We start from the raw sequence: 14,470 nt of genomic DNA, 5'->3' as shown, positions 1-14,470 counted from the left end.
TTTCAGCAACTGGTGCAAAATGGTAGAATGGCAATTTTCCTTCCCAAGTGTACTGTAAGAAAGATGGAATAAGCCTTTGTGAGAACACAGTCAACTGATCAGAAAGATTCTATATCAGCACTTAGTAATTTACCTGCCAGAAGAGTTACAGTGCAATTAGGAGCTGGGATGTGTTTTGTATTTTCACAGCTAATGCAGTAGCCCTTCTGTCTCCTGGCTGCATTAAAATGCTGTGTCTCACTCTACAATACTGACAGCTGTATCAAATCTAAAAGAAACCAGCAGTCACCTGTCACAACACCTTTCAGCGCAGCACACACTGCTTACCAGGCACTCATTCATTAGCCCCACTTTGTCTGAAATTCTCTCCCTAATTGTGTGCTTGCTGCTTTTCCGTTCATGATAGGCAGCAATTCTGCTGGCAAGCTTAAGAATAAAATATCTGAACAGCACCCTAAATTCACTCTTTAATTAACATATTCCTGCCGTATGAAAACACTGAACCCTTTCACTCACTCCTACTGGATCTGGTCTTACTGGATCTGACTTTCCACGGGGAAGTAGCTTCTGTCCCAGCCGCCAGCCTGTGCCCCGGCCTGTCCCGCAACCTGCAAGGGCTCTCGAGCTGCCCTGCGATGGCCTCTGCTGGCACGGTGCCACCTGTCTCTGACCCCCGGTACATGTTGCATTGGCAGGGCACGCTGGAGCTGGCAGACTTGCCCCTGCAGAAGGGCTCCGTGGAGCTCCTCAAACAGCAATGGGAGTCCGCCAATGCTACAAGACCTGGCCTGATGCTCCAGTGCTCACCAGCCCCACGGTGCCTGGTGCCGGGTAAGATCAGCTGCAGCAGCACTGTGGAGAAAGTGCCAGCGGACAACAGGAGGGCAGATGTCTTCAAGGAGGAGACCCTAGGTGGCCCTCAGCAGATTGAGAACTTCCTCATCACTGTGGAGGAGCTGCGGAGTCACTTTGAGGCCCTGGGTGGCAAGAAGGTAAGTGCCTGGGCTGGGCGGACACCTCGAGGGAATGGAGATGGGCCTCAGGACTGCGGGGCGGTTTCCCCAGCCTCACACCGTCCCTCTCCTGTGCCTTGCTGGTGATGGGCAGGGCCAGGCACAGCCCCCGTGGATGTCCTGTGGACATCCTTTGGATCAGTCTGCCAACTGGCGCTATCTGCTGATCTGTCAGGTAAGTTACTGTGCAATTGTCCTTGGCCAGTGCTTTTTAGCGGGGTAGAAAATCAAGATATTATGGCCTGAGAGAAGAATTCCCAAATGAAACTATTTGCAAACATTCTAAAACTTCTGAAGCAACTGCTTCTTATTTGTAGAACAGTTTGACTCCCTTTCAACTGAGAAACCTGCTTTCGCTTCACCCATTGGGTTTCACTAGCATAATATGACAGGCCTGGACAAATTGCAACCTTTATTTGCCATCAGATTTTTGTCTGAGAATGTCTGTGATTTCTTTGAACTATCTGGGGAGAAGCCGGGCTTTTCTAAAGCTTAAAAAATGTTTCAGAGAAGTATAGGATACAGAAAATCTTATTAGTAAACTTAATCTGGGCAACTTTACTCATTTTTGTGGCTAAAAAGTCTTTCACCATGCTTTACCACTTCTGCATGAAAACTAAAATGTTGCTGCAGGTTTTGCTTGCTGATGGAATATTTTATACCTTCCACATTGTAATTCCTCACTTCTCGTTCAGTTATCAGGTTAAAAAAAAAAATAAATCTCCTTTGAATAATTTTTACCCCACTTCTCAGTCAAAGATATCCTAAAACTTGATATCACAACTCTGTGTTCTACCTCCTTCTAACTGCTGCAGGATAACCCTGCCAGTCCATGTAGTCAATCATTTACCCATTTAATTTTAATGCTCAGAGTGATTTAAACATGACATTCTGGTCCAGAAACTAGAGTTCAGAATAATGCATGCTAACCGTGATATAATTCATACACAAAATCCTGCTATTAAAAGATATTAGAAAGCTTTTTTATGTGAAGAGTAAAATAAAAATTCATGTGATTCATGAAAAATCTTTTCATTGGCTTTAGACACTTAACACAAAAAGTAGCAGGTACCAATAAAATAAAGGTTAAAACTTTATGGGATTACTGAGCACTTTAAAGACCATATAAAATAGCCATAGACTGCTGCTAAATGGTATACTCGAATGATTTTAAGGTGGAGACCTTTTCGGTTGATCTAACTTAGTCATTTTTTAATAATAGCAAAATAAACCTTTTTTTTTTCTATGAAGCAGTACCTTCAGTACTGCAGACATGATCATTCTTGTAGGAACAAATTGGTTCTTTTTCAAATCTTATTGATACAAAGAGCTCCTTATTGAGTGAGAAAGAATAATTTTTTGGATTTAGAAAGCATTCTTCACTTGACAGGACTGCAGACCTTTATTTAAACAATGACTACCAAGAAAGTAAAAGAACTCCTTACTCCCAGTCTCAGAACTGGAGTTACACCAATTAAATATTACTTTGTTAGAGTTTCTTTGCAACATTTGCTACTGTTCCACCCGCAAATGCTTTGAATTCACATGCAGCTTAGAATCTGACCATTAGTATTATTATATCACTGACATACTTCATAAAAATTATTTCCAAATATATCTCTTTTTGCTAGGTGTTCCTCCAAGAGAAAAATGTATTATTTCTGATACAAAAGGGAAGCAAAGGTTCAGTAAAAAAGAGTGGAGGGTGGGGGAAAAAGTCAAGGAAGTGTTACTTTCCTCTTCTTTATCATTTGTTTCCCAAGAACGCTGCATATGAAATATATTTGAGTACAGCTCTGGTTAAAATCAATTTTTTTCTCTGGCCAGCCAGAAGTACAAAAAGAGGTATACTCTCTACAGAGCATGACTTTTTGCTAACTTGGTGAAACTCATGCAGGAATTGCAAATGTTAAGATCAGTATCTTGCAAAGAACATTGAAAAGCAGATGGTGCCTATGAACTAGGAAGTGACAAGGGGTAGAAAAGCATGAGGAACAGACCCTTTTTTCGGAATTCAAGTGGAAAAGCTTGAATTCTGTTGTCCTGTTCAGGTAGCTGTCTTAGGAAATAAGATTTATATTGCCTTTGAGGATTTATTTCCCCAGCACTATAAAACATCTTGAGGTTTCCAAGATACAATCGATATGAAATGTAGAAAAATGAAATCTGCATCATATGAAACTTTCACAATGTAAGCGTTACTTCAACATTTTTACTTAAAAAGAAAAATTTGAAAGTGACTACAAAAAATGTAGGCAGTCATACATGTGCGAGCTCCGTAGGCATACGAGTTCTGTGAAAGGACAGATTATTTCAGTAATATGAAAAGTTGGAGCCAAACTGATGCTGGTGCTAACAATGGCATCAACATCTATGTCCAAGATCTAATGGCACAAAAAATATGTAGAAATTACTGATTCCTCCACTGGTAATAGCGAATAAGCATGAAAAAACCAAAATCATGCAAGACAAATATGAACCACCGCAATCTCAGGCTTTGCATCTATAAAGCCTGGACTTTGTATCACATATTAAACTAATATACTGAAGATATTTAAAGGTGCATATTAAGCATTTGATGTATATCTAATTAATGATAAGAACCCTAGACGCTAGAGGTGACAAAGTCATTTATTAATATTAATGAATGTTAGGTATTTTAGTAGTTAAATATTACACCATGAGATAAGATGCTTGTCATGAAATACAATAGCAATGTAGTATGCCTTTGGAAGACATATTTTGAATATAGTTCTATGAAGTAATCAGTGGTACAAAAAAATACTTATATCACAATATAATGCAAAGCTATGTAAAGGTTTTAGCAAACTGGTTGGTTAAGATTCAATCTCATTCAGCCAGAGTACATTTCCATGGGCAGGAGTGAAAGATTGGGAATGAGCTAATGCATTTTTGTAGTGGTTTCACCCAGAAGCAATAGAGGAGGTTAGAACAAAGTTAGAAATGGCTATATGTAAAACTAAGCCAAGGCCAAGGCCATAGAAATCACAGTGGAATTTTTAAAATTTAAACAAAAAGTCTTTTAAGGCCCAGTGCCAGCTAACTATATTACATTTATATTACTTTACATATATTACTTATGCATAAATGAACATGCTCATTAGCCTTATGCTCAGAAAAAGACTGCCAACTGTAACCCTGCTTAAATGGACTATCTCTTAACTAATCAGACTTTCAAGACCGGGGCCCATCTTATTACATTATTCCGTAGGAAAATAAGATTGTATTCTAAAAAGGCAAAATACCACTGATTAAAAATTCTAAAACTTCTCATTCAGGTTGCATTTCCATTGCAGTGCTGTTATTTGTATATGTACAAAATCCATAGAGAAAAATCAGGGCAATTAAATAATGTTAAACCATGAAGTCACTTTTAAACAATTAGATCTGTCATATAAAGAACTCTCTGTTGGTTCAAAACTGAAAGATATTATTATAGGCAGCTGCAAGTGTATTTGGACTTTTGGCTACATGTTAAACTATGCCCAGTCCTCATTATTTGAATGGAAGTAACATTCCATATTGCAGTAAGAGAATATGAGAGAGAGTAACTAGAGTCAGGGACTAGGTTTAATAGTTTTGAAGCTAAATCACTTGGTGAAGTCAAATTATTTTTGCCTAAGTTTATCCAAGTGGAATTTGGATGTATTTCCTTCCTAGGAGTATTAATAAGTTAATTAGGAAGTCTGTTGCTGGAGCTTTTTAATGGAAGCCTATAGTATCAGACCTGTTCATATCTTTCCATTATTTAGAAATAAACTGATGTCTCATGCTGATAAAATGAAAAGTATTTTCACCTTTTCTATAGGAAAAAAACTATTTCTTATGAAGTAATAATATATTAAAACATCAATTTACTATACTGACTTATCACTCCCATGAAAGAACTACTTTAGTTTATTAGCACTCAAAGGCATTGGAATGTTAAAGCACCTAAGGCCTGTGTTTGCTGGAAAGTGATTATGTATGTTTTTCTTAAAATATGTTAAAGCATCCCAACTGAGAAAGTAATTTCATGCTTACTTTTTAGAGAAACCTATTCAAAGAACTCGTTAAAACCATTCATTTAAATAATCTGGTATATGTTCATTAAACTGTGTCCTTTGCAGAAAACATATGAACTGCTGCCAGAAAGTAAATGAAGGGAACAGATGTTTAATGTAAAAGGTTAGACCTTCACTAAAATTGTTTAAACAAGCAGCATCTTTTTTCCCTTAACATTCTCAGAAACGTTTATATTAATTTAGCATAGCTATGTAATGCAGAAAAGAACAGAAACCCCACAACAACTGTAGGTCCGTTTTGTACCCTGTTAGCACTTACATCATTTGTATTTTTGTTATGAATGAATGAAAGTGAATAGTGACGAGTGCATGGGATGGCCAAATGATTACCCTTGCTGAAAAGCTTGATATTGAAAAGAGTGCAATATGGTCACCCTTCTGGATTTTGGCTTCATCTCCTTCTTAGCTCATTCTTTTTGTGACACAGTGCATTCCTCCCCTTTGTTTTCATGAACTTTTTTCTATGGCAAAAGATTCCACAACAAGGAAAGGCCACATTGTCTATGGGACTTGAATTGTAGATCGTGAAGAAGAGGTTTTGGTAAAAATTCACATTCTTCTTTTTTTTTTTTCCCTTAAAGGAAAACTTTTCTTCTGTGCTTTTACTTTCTCAGTAAATATATTGGCTCTTTACAAGTACCTTACATATCATCTGGAGAAACAATCTCCCTCCCACTTTGGTTATTCTTATTTAACTCCTGTCTGAACTGGACTGGCTTTTCACAGTTTGGAAGATGTATTAAATTTCTGCCTTTCTAGAAACTGGACATGTTGACAGAGTTCTTGCTGATCTCTACAATGTTTTACACCAGGGAAATAACTGTTCTGATGGTGGGAATGGAGCTTTCCGAAGCTCCTTTGTTCACAAACAGTCCCATGAACTATTGCAGTACAATGAGTGTATATATATACATATATACACAAAAACATACATATATATATAAAAGTCTTCTATAAAGTACTGCTGTTCCTTCCTGTTTAATGATTTGGCAGTGATCCACATTCTATCCCAGTGTATCACCTGCAGTTCTTCAGTCCTTCTAAGCTATTTTCTCTGTGTTAGTTACACTGTTATGCTTTCATTGTATATACACCCAGAAGTAACTATTTTCTGGAGAGTGCTCTGCCTTCCTCAAGGTGTTATGCAAAGCTGGATTTCAAATCAGCATTCAAATCAACATTTCAGACCTTCTCCACCACACCCCTGTTAACTAGTTTCTCCAGGGGTCCATGCCACTAGTTCCAATAGTTGCCTGATTATTAACTAACTAAGCTTAGGCCAAATATTTGAATGTTTTCTATATAACAAAATGTAATATTTTCCTTTAACACAGCCTTGAGAACTCTTTTAAAAATCCTTCTGCTCTCAATTCAGCTTTACCATTTTTTATGCTTTATTTGAAGGTGTGTACAGCAGAGGAAACAATCTGTAGTAGGATCTCACCTTAACAGGGTAGAGTCATCCACTTTGCCTCACGGTGAGAGATCTGAGTGTTTGAGCTACGGCAATGAGGAAGCTTTCTAGAAAAAAAGAGTAGGACAGATCAGTTGGAATACTGAAACTTCTGCACCACCAGTTCCTTATGAGAAATAAAATTTGGGTTTAATCTCATTTATACATAAAATACTGTTGAGCAGGCTGCAATTCTCTAATGACCAGAATGGGATGGACTATAGTCATATGCCCTCAACCAAACTTTCCAAAGGAAGTCTCCTTTGTGCTGAGATTTAATAGATACATTTTTTGATTCACCATATTCTTATTGTTTACTGCTTATTCAGAATCCATGAAGATTCATCATGTATCATGTGCTGCGGATGAGGGTGGCTTATTTTTAGGATCACTTGTCCTTAACAAATTGCCATGATTTCAGGTGTGGGTCTCATTTTTGTCTGATTACCGTCTGGCTCTATTCCCTATGTTCTTTCTGCCCCGCTCTTAAAAAGACTTCTTGCCTGGGTTTTTGGCTGCTGTATTTTTAATTTAAAGAGGCCCTTTTCATCTGTTATGATGAGTTGAGTCTTTTGTGGAGTACAGTTAGCTAATAGAAAAAACGATTTTGATAGTGCATCAAATGCTGCTTCCTAGGATGACTGACTTGCTTAGGAAGGCAGTCTAGAAATCTGTAAGTTCTTTCTGGAACAGGGAAGCATTTAAAAAAACACAAAGCACATTTTCTCTAGAAGATTAAGTCCAAATTTTTTATGCTGTTGAACAGAGTCATACTTCCATCATTACACGGTAACAGATATACCTAAGAAGTTGCATATATACACAGCATTTTAACAGGTATTGTAAAAGTCTAGAAAGAGAGAAAAGCGCATAGCCAAAATGATTTTTTAGGAATACAGGGATTTTGACAGTTTTTGAGGTATTGTCAGGACTCTATCACTGCAGATAATTACGTTGTTTTGCTTTTAATTCTTTCATTAAAGACCAGTGAAATTAAAGAGAAATATTATTTTATTTTGTGCTACCTGAAGTTCTACAGCTGAGTCTGTAATTTGGAAATGGAGTAAATGGAGGAGAATCTCATTCAGTTCAGGAAAACTGAAAAACTAAAAGCATCAGCTTGGTGTTTTCTTTCAAAGTGCTAATACTGCAATGTAAGGCAGCAGTAGAATAAAAGTGCCTATGTATGTTTCTATATGCAACATTAAAAATGGCACCGAAGAAAGAACACTAAGGTGTATGGAAAGACATGCAACGTCATCTCATTTTGCTCTCCTTCCTTGGTTTTGGGAGGATTTAGGGAAGTGTGATTTTTATTTCTTTATCCTTTTCAGAGTGCACTGTAAGCTGCAGTGGTTACAAGAAGAAATTCCATTTTGAAAGAACCCTACTAACTTCATTTTTTAAGCTGTTAATTTTATTCTGAACAGATAGGAGATTTGATATTTTTAATATTTCTTTAGGGCCTGATTTAGCAGAAATTACCTTCCTGTAAGTTCAGGACTATCACAGACTGACTAGTCTTTGGCCCAAGTCTCCAGAAGACAGAGAAAAGCAGAGAAGCCCTGCCCTCCACATGCACATGCTATCTCTAATCTGACTGTACGCTACTAAGCAAGCACACCAAAAGAATGGTGACACAAAGAAAATGTCCCTTGGTGCTTCTTAAGAAGGACACACACACACACACAGAAGTCATGAAAGGGTTCTTCTTTAAAGATATGATTGCTCAGAAATGACTCAGAAATTGGGAGTTGTAGAAATAATCTTTGCCATTTTAAAAGCTGCAGAGATCAGTAAAGTTAAAACCTTTTAACTTAGGAGTTTAGAATCACAGAATCATAGATTGTTGTATGTGATATCCATTGAGTTTCGTACAGCTTGATCTTGAGGGTGAAGAATTGTGCTTTCTGGGTCATCAAAAAAATTACTTCTCTTTCCAGACACAAAAGCCAGTAAATACCTTGCTTTACCCAAGTATATGTTTACTGTATGGTTTCCAACCTATTAGTCAGCAGCATCAGAGCTTGATAACCTCTGTGGGAAACCGACCATAAAGCACTTGGAAAGGCACAGCTCCTTTCCACGGTCAGTGGTCAGCAAATAACGTTTGGAAAAGTATGTTTCATTTATAGCATGTTCTTTAACTTCATCTCCACATTTAGTTTCATTTTAGTTTGCAATATTTTATAGACAATACTTCTTATACTAACTAACTTCTTCTTAAGTATTTTTCACTTGTGGCAGAAAGCAAACAAATCTTAAAACATTTTCACTGTCATTCTGTCTGCTGGTATATGGAACAATTTACCAGCCTGCGGTACCTTAATCAATCCTTGAAGCATGTAAGTGATGAGGAAAGATGGGAACTAAATATGTCCATTACCAGCATGTCTTGGGAAACAGCACTTGGAGGGAAACATAACATCTGAGTTAAGTTGATTAGGAAGGAAATAAGCTTGTGACATAAAGTCTGAGAAATCCACAGGTGGTGGTGTGCAGGGGAGAGCAGATCCATAAATTAAACAGGAATGAAAGAGACGTTACTTGCTGTTGCAGAGTACAATGTGTAATATGTCAAATGAACAATTTCAAGTTAACAATCAAATAAGCACCTGCACCAAAACAGACTCACAATCACAGACTATTTCAACAGGCTTTTTAATATGTAAAATAAAATCCCCAATGTGTCTATTCCTGTTATCTTTCCCCCAACCTGTATAATATTTGTGAGAACAAACTGTTAACAACTCTGTTATTCTCTGACAGTAACTAGTAGAAAGAGAAATGGACTCACCATGTTTTCTGAAGTTGTTGTCACAGTTGAAGTAAATGCGTCCAAAATAACCATACTCAGGAGTTTCATGCTACTGTTTTGAATCCTCATGAAAGCAGAACAGTTCCTGGGTTTTCAAAGAGAAGTACAGCATAGAATACGTTCCATCTTTATATGTCCAAGGTGCAGGTAGTACTAGTATATGGGTAGATGCCAACATGGGTCATTATAGTACAGAAGGTGTATCTACTGTACTACAATGACCTACTAAATACACTTTACTACATCAGCTATCTTAATAGAAGAGATCTTTCAGGGATCCTTTTCACAAACAAGATCTCTCCTGTGCTTCTGTTTGTGCTCCTTTAGCTCTGTGTCTTCTCTCTTTTGTCAGCTCTTCTTCTTGCTCTGTTGTCTCTTTCAAAAAAGGTTCTGTAAAGATGGGATCCTTTTTTAGATGTTTGTTGCCTAGATTTAAAGTAACATAGCATGTTATCTTAAAGCTCAGCAATCTCTAGGCATTTAGTAAATGGGAAAGAAAAATGAAAAGAAAATACCATTGCCATACTTTAACCCTGTTTCTTTTTTCTCTCTTCTGTGTCATGGTGAGACGATATGTTTATTTCAACTGTAAGACTCGATTAATAAGACTGGAATAGTAGATGTTACTCAGGATTAGGCAGTTTGTGAACTTTTTATACCCAGGACTGTTACAGCTATGCACTGTCTTTCTCTGAAGCTGTTTATATGAAGTTCTGTCACAGATAATAAATGTCATTGCTGGACTATGGGTATGAAAATGGTCTACTAATACCAGTTTCGAGAATCTCCACTGTCTCAGAGTCTCCAATATTTATATAGTCTCCATAATTTATAGCTCATCTTGAATTCTCTGTAGCTACACCTCTTAAGTAATACCCTCTTTATATGCTCATTGTTAATCTTCCATTGTAGAATATCTGTTTCATTTTCTCTTATTACTCATTTTCAAACATTAGCCCAGTATCTGACCAACGAAAATGCTATTTCTTAAAAATATGGAATGCTGGTAATACATAATTTTGCTAGCAAATAGATAGCAATCTTGTGGGGAAAAAACTAATTTAAAAATATGCAATGAATATTAGATAAAAAAGCTTTTGCTTAAGATAGTTAGTCGAGCCCATATAAACACTGTATTTAAAAAAAAGAAAAAAAAAAAAAAAGGTAAATTTTAATTTAGCTCACTGAGAAAAACTTTACAAGGAATCTTAAATTCAGGAGTGCTGTAGACTTCACTAAAAGTTCCAAGCATGTATCTCCCTGGTGATGTGCAGAGCGAATGACTTAGAAGGTTCACTTGATGTGACCTGTATTATTTCTGAATAAATGAAAAATTATGGGTACTTGAACACATATTGCTTACTGTCGTTTTGGAAGCAGTATCAGAGAGTACACCATATGTTTAGGTTTTTAAAATTAGTATATGTTTAATGGAAATAAACACATTTAAGACTTCAAAATGTCTCAACTAGTTGGAGCTCTTACTAGGGGAGAGATTGTCTTTAGTTAGACTAAGCCTGTGCATTTTTCTTTTTGCTCTTGACAACAGAGGGATCTGCCTCAGTTGCTTGAACAACTAAAGGAAAATGCTTCCTCTGTCCTGCTTCTAAAAGTGGTATCAGTGGCCTCTGGGAACTGCCATGCTCAGTATTACTGGAATATTAACAAATCTTAGAAGCCATGCAATATTTTGGAAGGAAACAAAGTGAAGGGTTGAGGGAGAAGATTGGTATATGTGAGAACGTGCAGCTAAAAGAAAGTACCGCCTAAGAACTAGAAATATTAGTCATTTGGTAAGTCATTTGCTTCTGCACTCTGCTAGTGCTTTTGTTTCTGCTTTGTTATTTTTGTTTTCTGTTTCACACCACAACATACTTCTAATAATTTCCCGCTATTTAAAATAATTAACTGTGGAAAATGACAACAGAAAGAATGTAAATGTCTGCAGCAATACCAGACACCAAATGATCCTGTAGAAAACACCACTTTCAGAATCATTATTTTGTTTTGCTTTAAGGAGAGACACACAGAGATATTTTAAGAATGTTACTGGGTCTAAACTGATAAGCCTCAAAATCCAAGTAAATTTCAGCAAGAGAGTGTGCAAAGAACAGCATATATTGTCAGTGAGTTTAAGAAACAAACAAACAAACAAAAAACCCAAGCCCACATATGGTCTCATGAAACCTCAAAGAAATAAAATTTTTCACCAGTCCCATACCTGCAATTAACAGTAGCACTGACAAAATAACGGTTCTTAAATTTCCACTGTAAGGGTGAAAACACTGAGAGTTTACATTCCTAAATATGCATCATAAGAGAAAAAAAGATAATAAAGAAAAAAAGTATAGACTTAGAGCTGACATGGGAATTTTGTATATGGCAGTGTTCCTTTTACAACTGTAATGCAAAGAGGGTACTAAGTTTATTTTGGAAGCTTTAAATAAAACTTTATTGTGTTGAACCAGAGTACAATTATTATATACAAAAGTGTGGGGTTTTTTAAATGTTGTGGTAAAACTTTTTTCCAGTTACTTTGGAATTATTATATAAATAGAAAGGACAAGTTATCATGTTTGATTGAAATGTTTGGTGAAAAAAGCAAGAGGAGATAGAAGAGGAAAGCGACTGTTTAATTTTTGCTATGTTTCAAATCTTAATTTGTGCCTCCTATGTGGTGAGATAGCATTTAATGCTGCCACAGGTCATGATTTTGGAAAAAGAACTCTGACATTATTCTTGGTTACTAATCACACAGGTTTAGAAAACAGTTTCCATGACTTGAACCACGTCTGAAAATTGTAGCCTGTTAATGCTGGTTACAAAGCTTCCTGTACCCTCTCCAGTCTTTTGTTGCTGTTTTTTCTAATGTATTTCATATTAAAGACAGCTGTCTTTAGCTCAGATCTGGACTTGTTATTCTGCATGTTTTGCTGGTAATGTATTGCTAGTGATTTATATAGACTTCTAGTACCAACTTAGTATAAATTCTCTTTGATATGTATGTGATTTTATTTCAATCTGCTTTAAAAAGCTGTAGTAAGATTTACTTCTACCAAATTTTTTATTTTTCAGTGTTCGTAAATTTTATGTTGACTGAGTTTTTTACAGATATTATAGCTGGCCTACTTTAAAGGATGTTACTCAGTCACTATAGTACCACATGCTTGAACAAAGATCATTAAAACATGTTGGGTCACTGTCAAATTACTTAACTGTGGCTTCAGTTTTCTTATGTGCTTCTAAAACACACAACTATTTTGCCCTCAAAAAATGCCAGTAGAGGTGGACCATTGCACAGTATTGGTTTAGGAAAGGATGCTTCTGTAGCTACTGTATGTCCTATAGTTGTCTATTTAATCCATTGTCCAGTGGCTGATTTAGCACAAATATTAATCATCATACTGTGACAACTGCTATAAAGTTTCAAATCAACATATTACAATGAGCTGCACATAACTGATATTCCTTCCATGGGACAAAGTCTGAACAGCTCAATAACTGAATGTATGCCAAACCCCGCTAACAATTAAAGAATTTCCCTTTTTCGCTCAAATAACTAGGCTGTTGCCGTTTAATTAGTAAGACCAGGGACCCTGTATCAATTTTGCTATGGTGATATATGGCAAATCATTGGAGTTTTGGTAATTAAGGGTGATATCTGTAGGCATTTCAAGGCAGAATTTAGCCCTTCAATGTTTTTTCTTAGTGTAGAGCCCCATTCTGAGATGGTAATTCTGCAAATTTTTTTCTCTTTGTTTTCCTCAGGCTGACAACAAGCTCTTTTCAGGGCCTCTGTTCCATGTATACAGCAGAGTTATTTTACAACCTTCCTCCAAATGAAAAACTTGTCTTATTTTAAAACCATCTGTAACAGCTGAAAAGGATAAGCATCTCTGGAGCTGGTCTGGGGATAAAATGAATGAGCAGGTTCCAGGCAGCCATAGGGGGGTTTTTTAAAGCCTCTTGAGAAATTCTGTGTTAGTGAAGTGGTGCATTGCAGAGAATCAACTAAGACTCATTGCTTTGTCTCAACAGTTTACTTACTGGCTTCATAGAGTTAATGCAGCAGGTGTTATTAGCACTCCTCTGTAACAGTCACTTTAGGGGGTTTGTCATCAATCTTAATAATGCCATCAGCATTCCAGCAGATGGTAGACATGATTCCATGCACTCCCTGCTTCTAAATTGCACCAGAATGGATTTCCATCATATTTTTAATTACAAATGAGAAATGTATCAGAAACAGACTTGTCTCATGATGGCATTTCCAAAGGCTTTTTCCAGGCAGGTCAGGACTATGTTGCTTTATCTTTTAATTTTTTTATATTTCACTGAGATTGAGTGATTCACTGGAGATAGTATCAGCTCGCTCAGCACTAGAATTAACCTCAAATCATTCCTGTGTACTCTCCAGCTAAGCAGTCACTTGTTTTGAATTGGAATTTGAGATGCCAGCTTTTTGTAGGCAATAGTAAATATTAGAAGCCTGTCCCACAAAGCGCTTAGACATTAAGTATAGCTTGAATTGCTATTGAGAACAATTATTTGAATAGCAGCCCTCAAGTATTTAAAGTTACAACCACAACAAAATGCATTGACGAATCAAGATTTTATGTAACTATTTTTAAAGTAACAGATTTGATTTCTAAACACATCCTACTGCTCCATTCATTTCCCACCTCATCATCTATTTATGGATTTATTATTTTCCTTTCAACCTACGCTTCTATGCTTTCTCTTTGGGCCTATTCCTTCTACCCCTCTTTGTAATTTCTTACACATGCATTCTTTTAGTGGAGACCATAAATAAAATGAAAATTAGGTGGTACCTAGCTTTCCTTTACGTAGCACATGTAAAAAAAAGTAGTTAAGACATGATGGGATAGGGATGAGTGCATTTTTTTAATACACTTAAAGATGTCCTTTAAAAAAGGATTAAATACTTTGAACATTAATAGTAGCTCGTGGCAATCTATTTAACGTACTGACTGCAAATTCCTCTTCCAATCCAAGGTAGTTCAATGTATGCAGAAAAGGTAGTAGTAATTTGGTAAATAGTTTTCCTCTATTTAAAACTTTATGTGTTCTGGCTTACTGA

At 36.5% G+C, this 14,470-nt stretch overlaps 1 protein-coding gene across 1 annotated transcript in view; it reads left to right on the top strand.

Annotated features, from left to right (window-relative positions):
* The first annotated feature begins 1,128 nt into the window (after positions 1–1,128).
* The window catches only part of XIRP2 (xin actin-binding repeat containing 2), a 49,015-nt gene continuing 35,673 nt past the window's right edge, over positions 1,129–14,470 (top strand). Inside the window, exon 1 of the mRNA XM_009894649.1 lies at positions 1,129–1,188. Within this exon, the coding sequence (XP_009892951.1) occupies positions 1,129–1,188 (60 nt within the window). The remainder of the gene's footprint in view (positions 1,189–14,470) is intronic.

The sequence above is a fragment of the Charadrius vociferus genome, unplaced genomic scaffold (genome assembly GCF_000708025.1).
Source record: "Charadrius vociferus isolate BGI_N301 unplaced genomic scaffold, ASM70802v2 scaffold161, whole genome shotgun sequence".
NCBI lineage: Eukaryota > Metazoa > Chordata > Aves > Charadriiformes > Charadriidae > Charadrius > Charadrius vociferus.
Note: the sequence above shows the minus strand (reverse complement) of the source record. Positions and strands in the feature narration are given on the sequence as shown.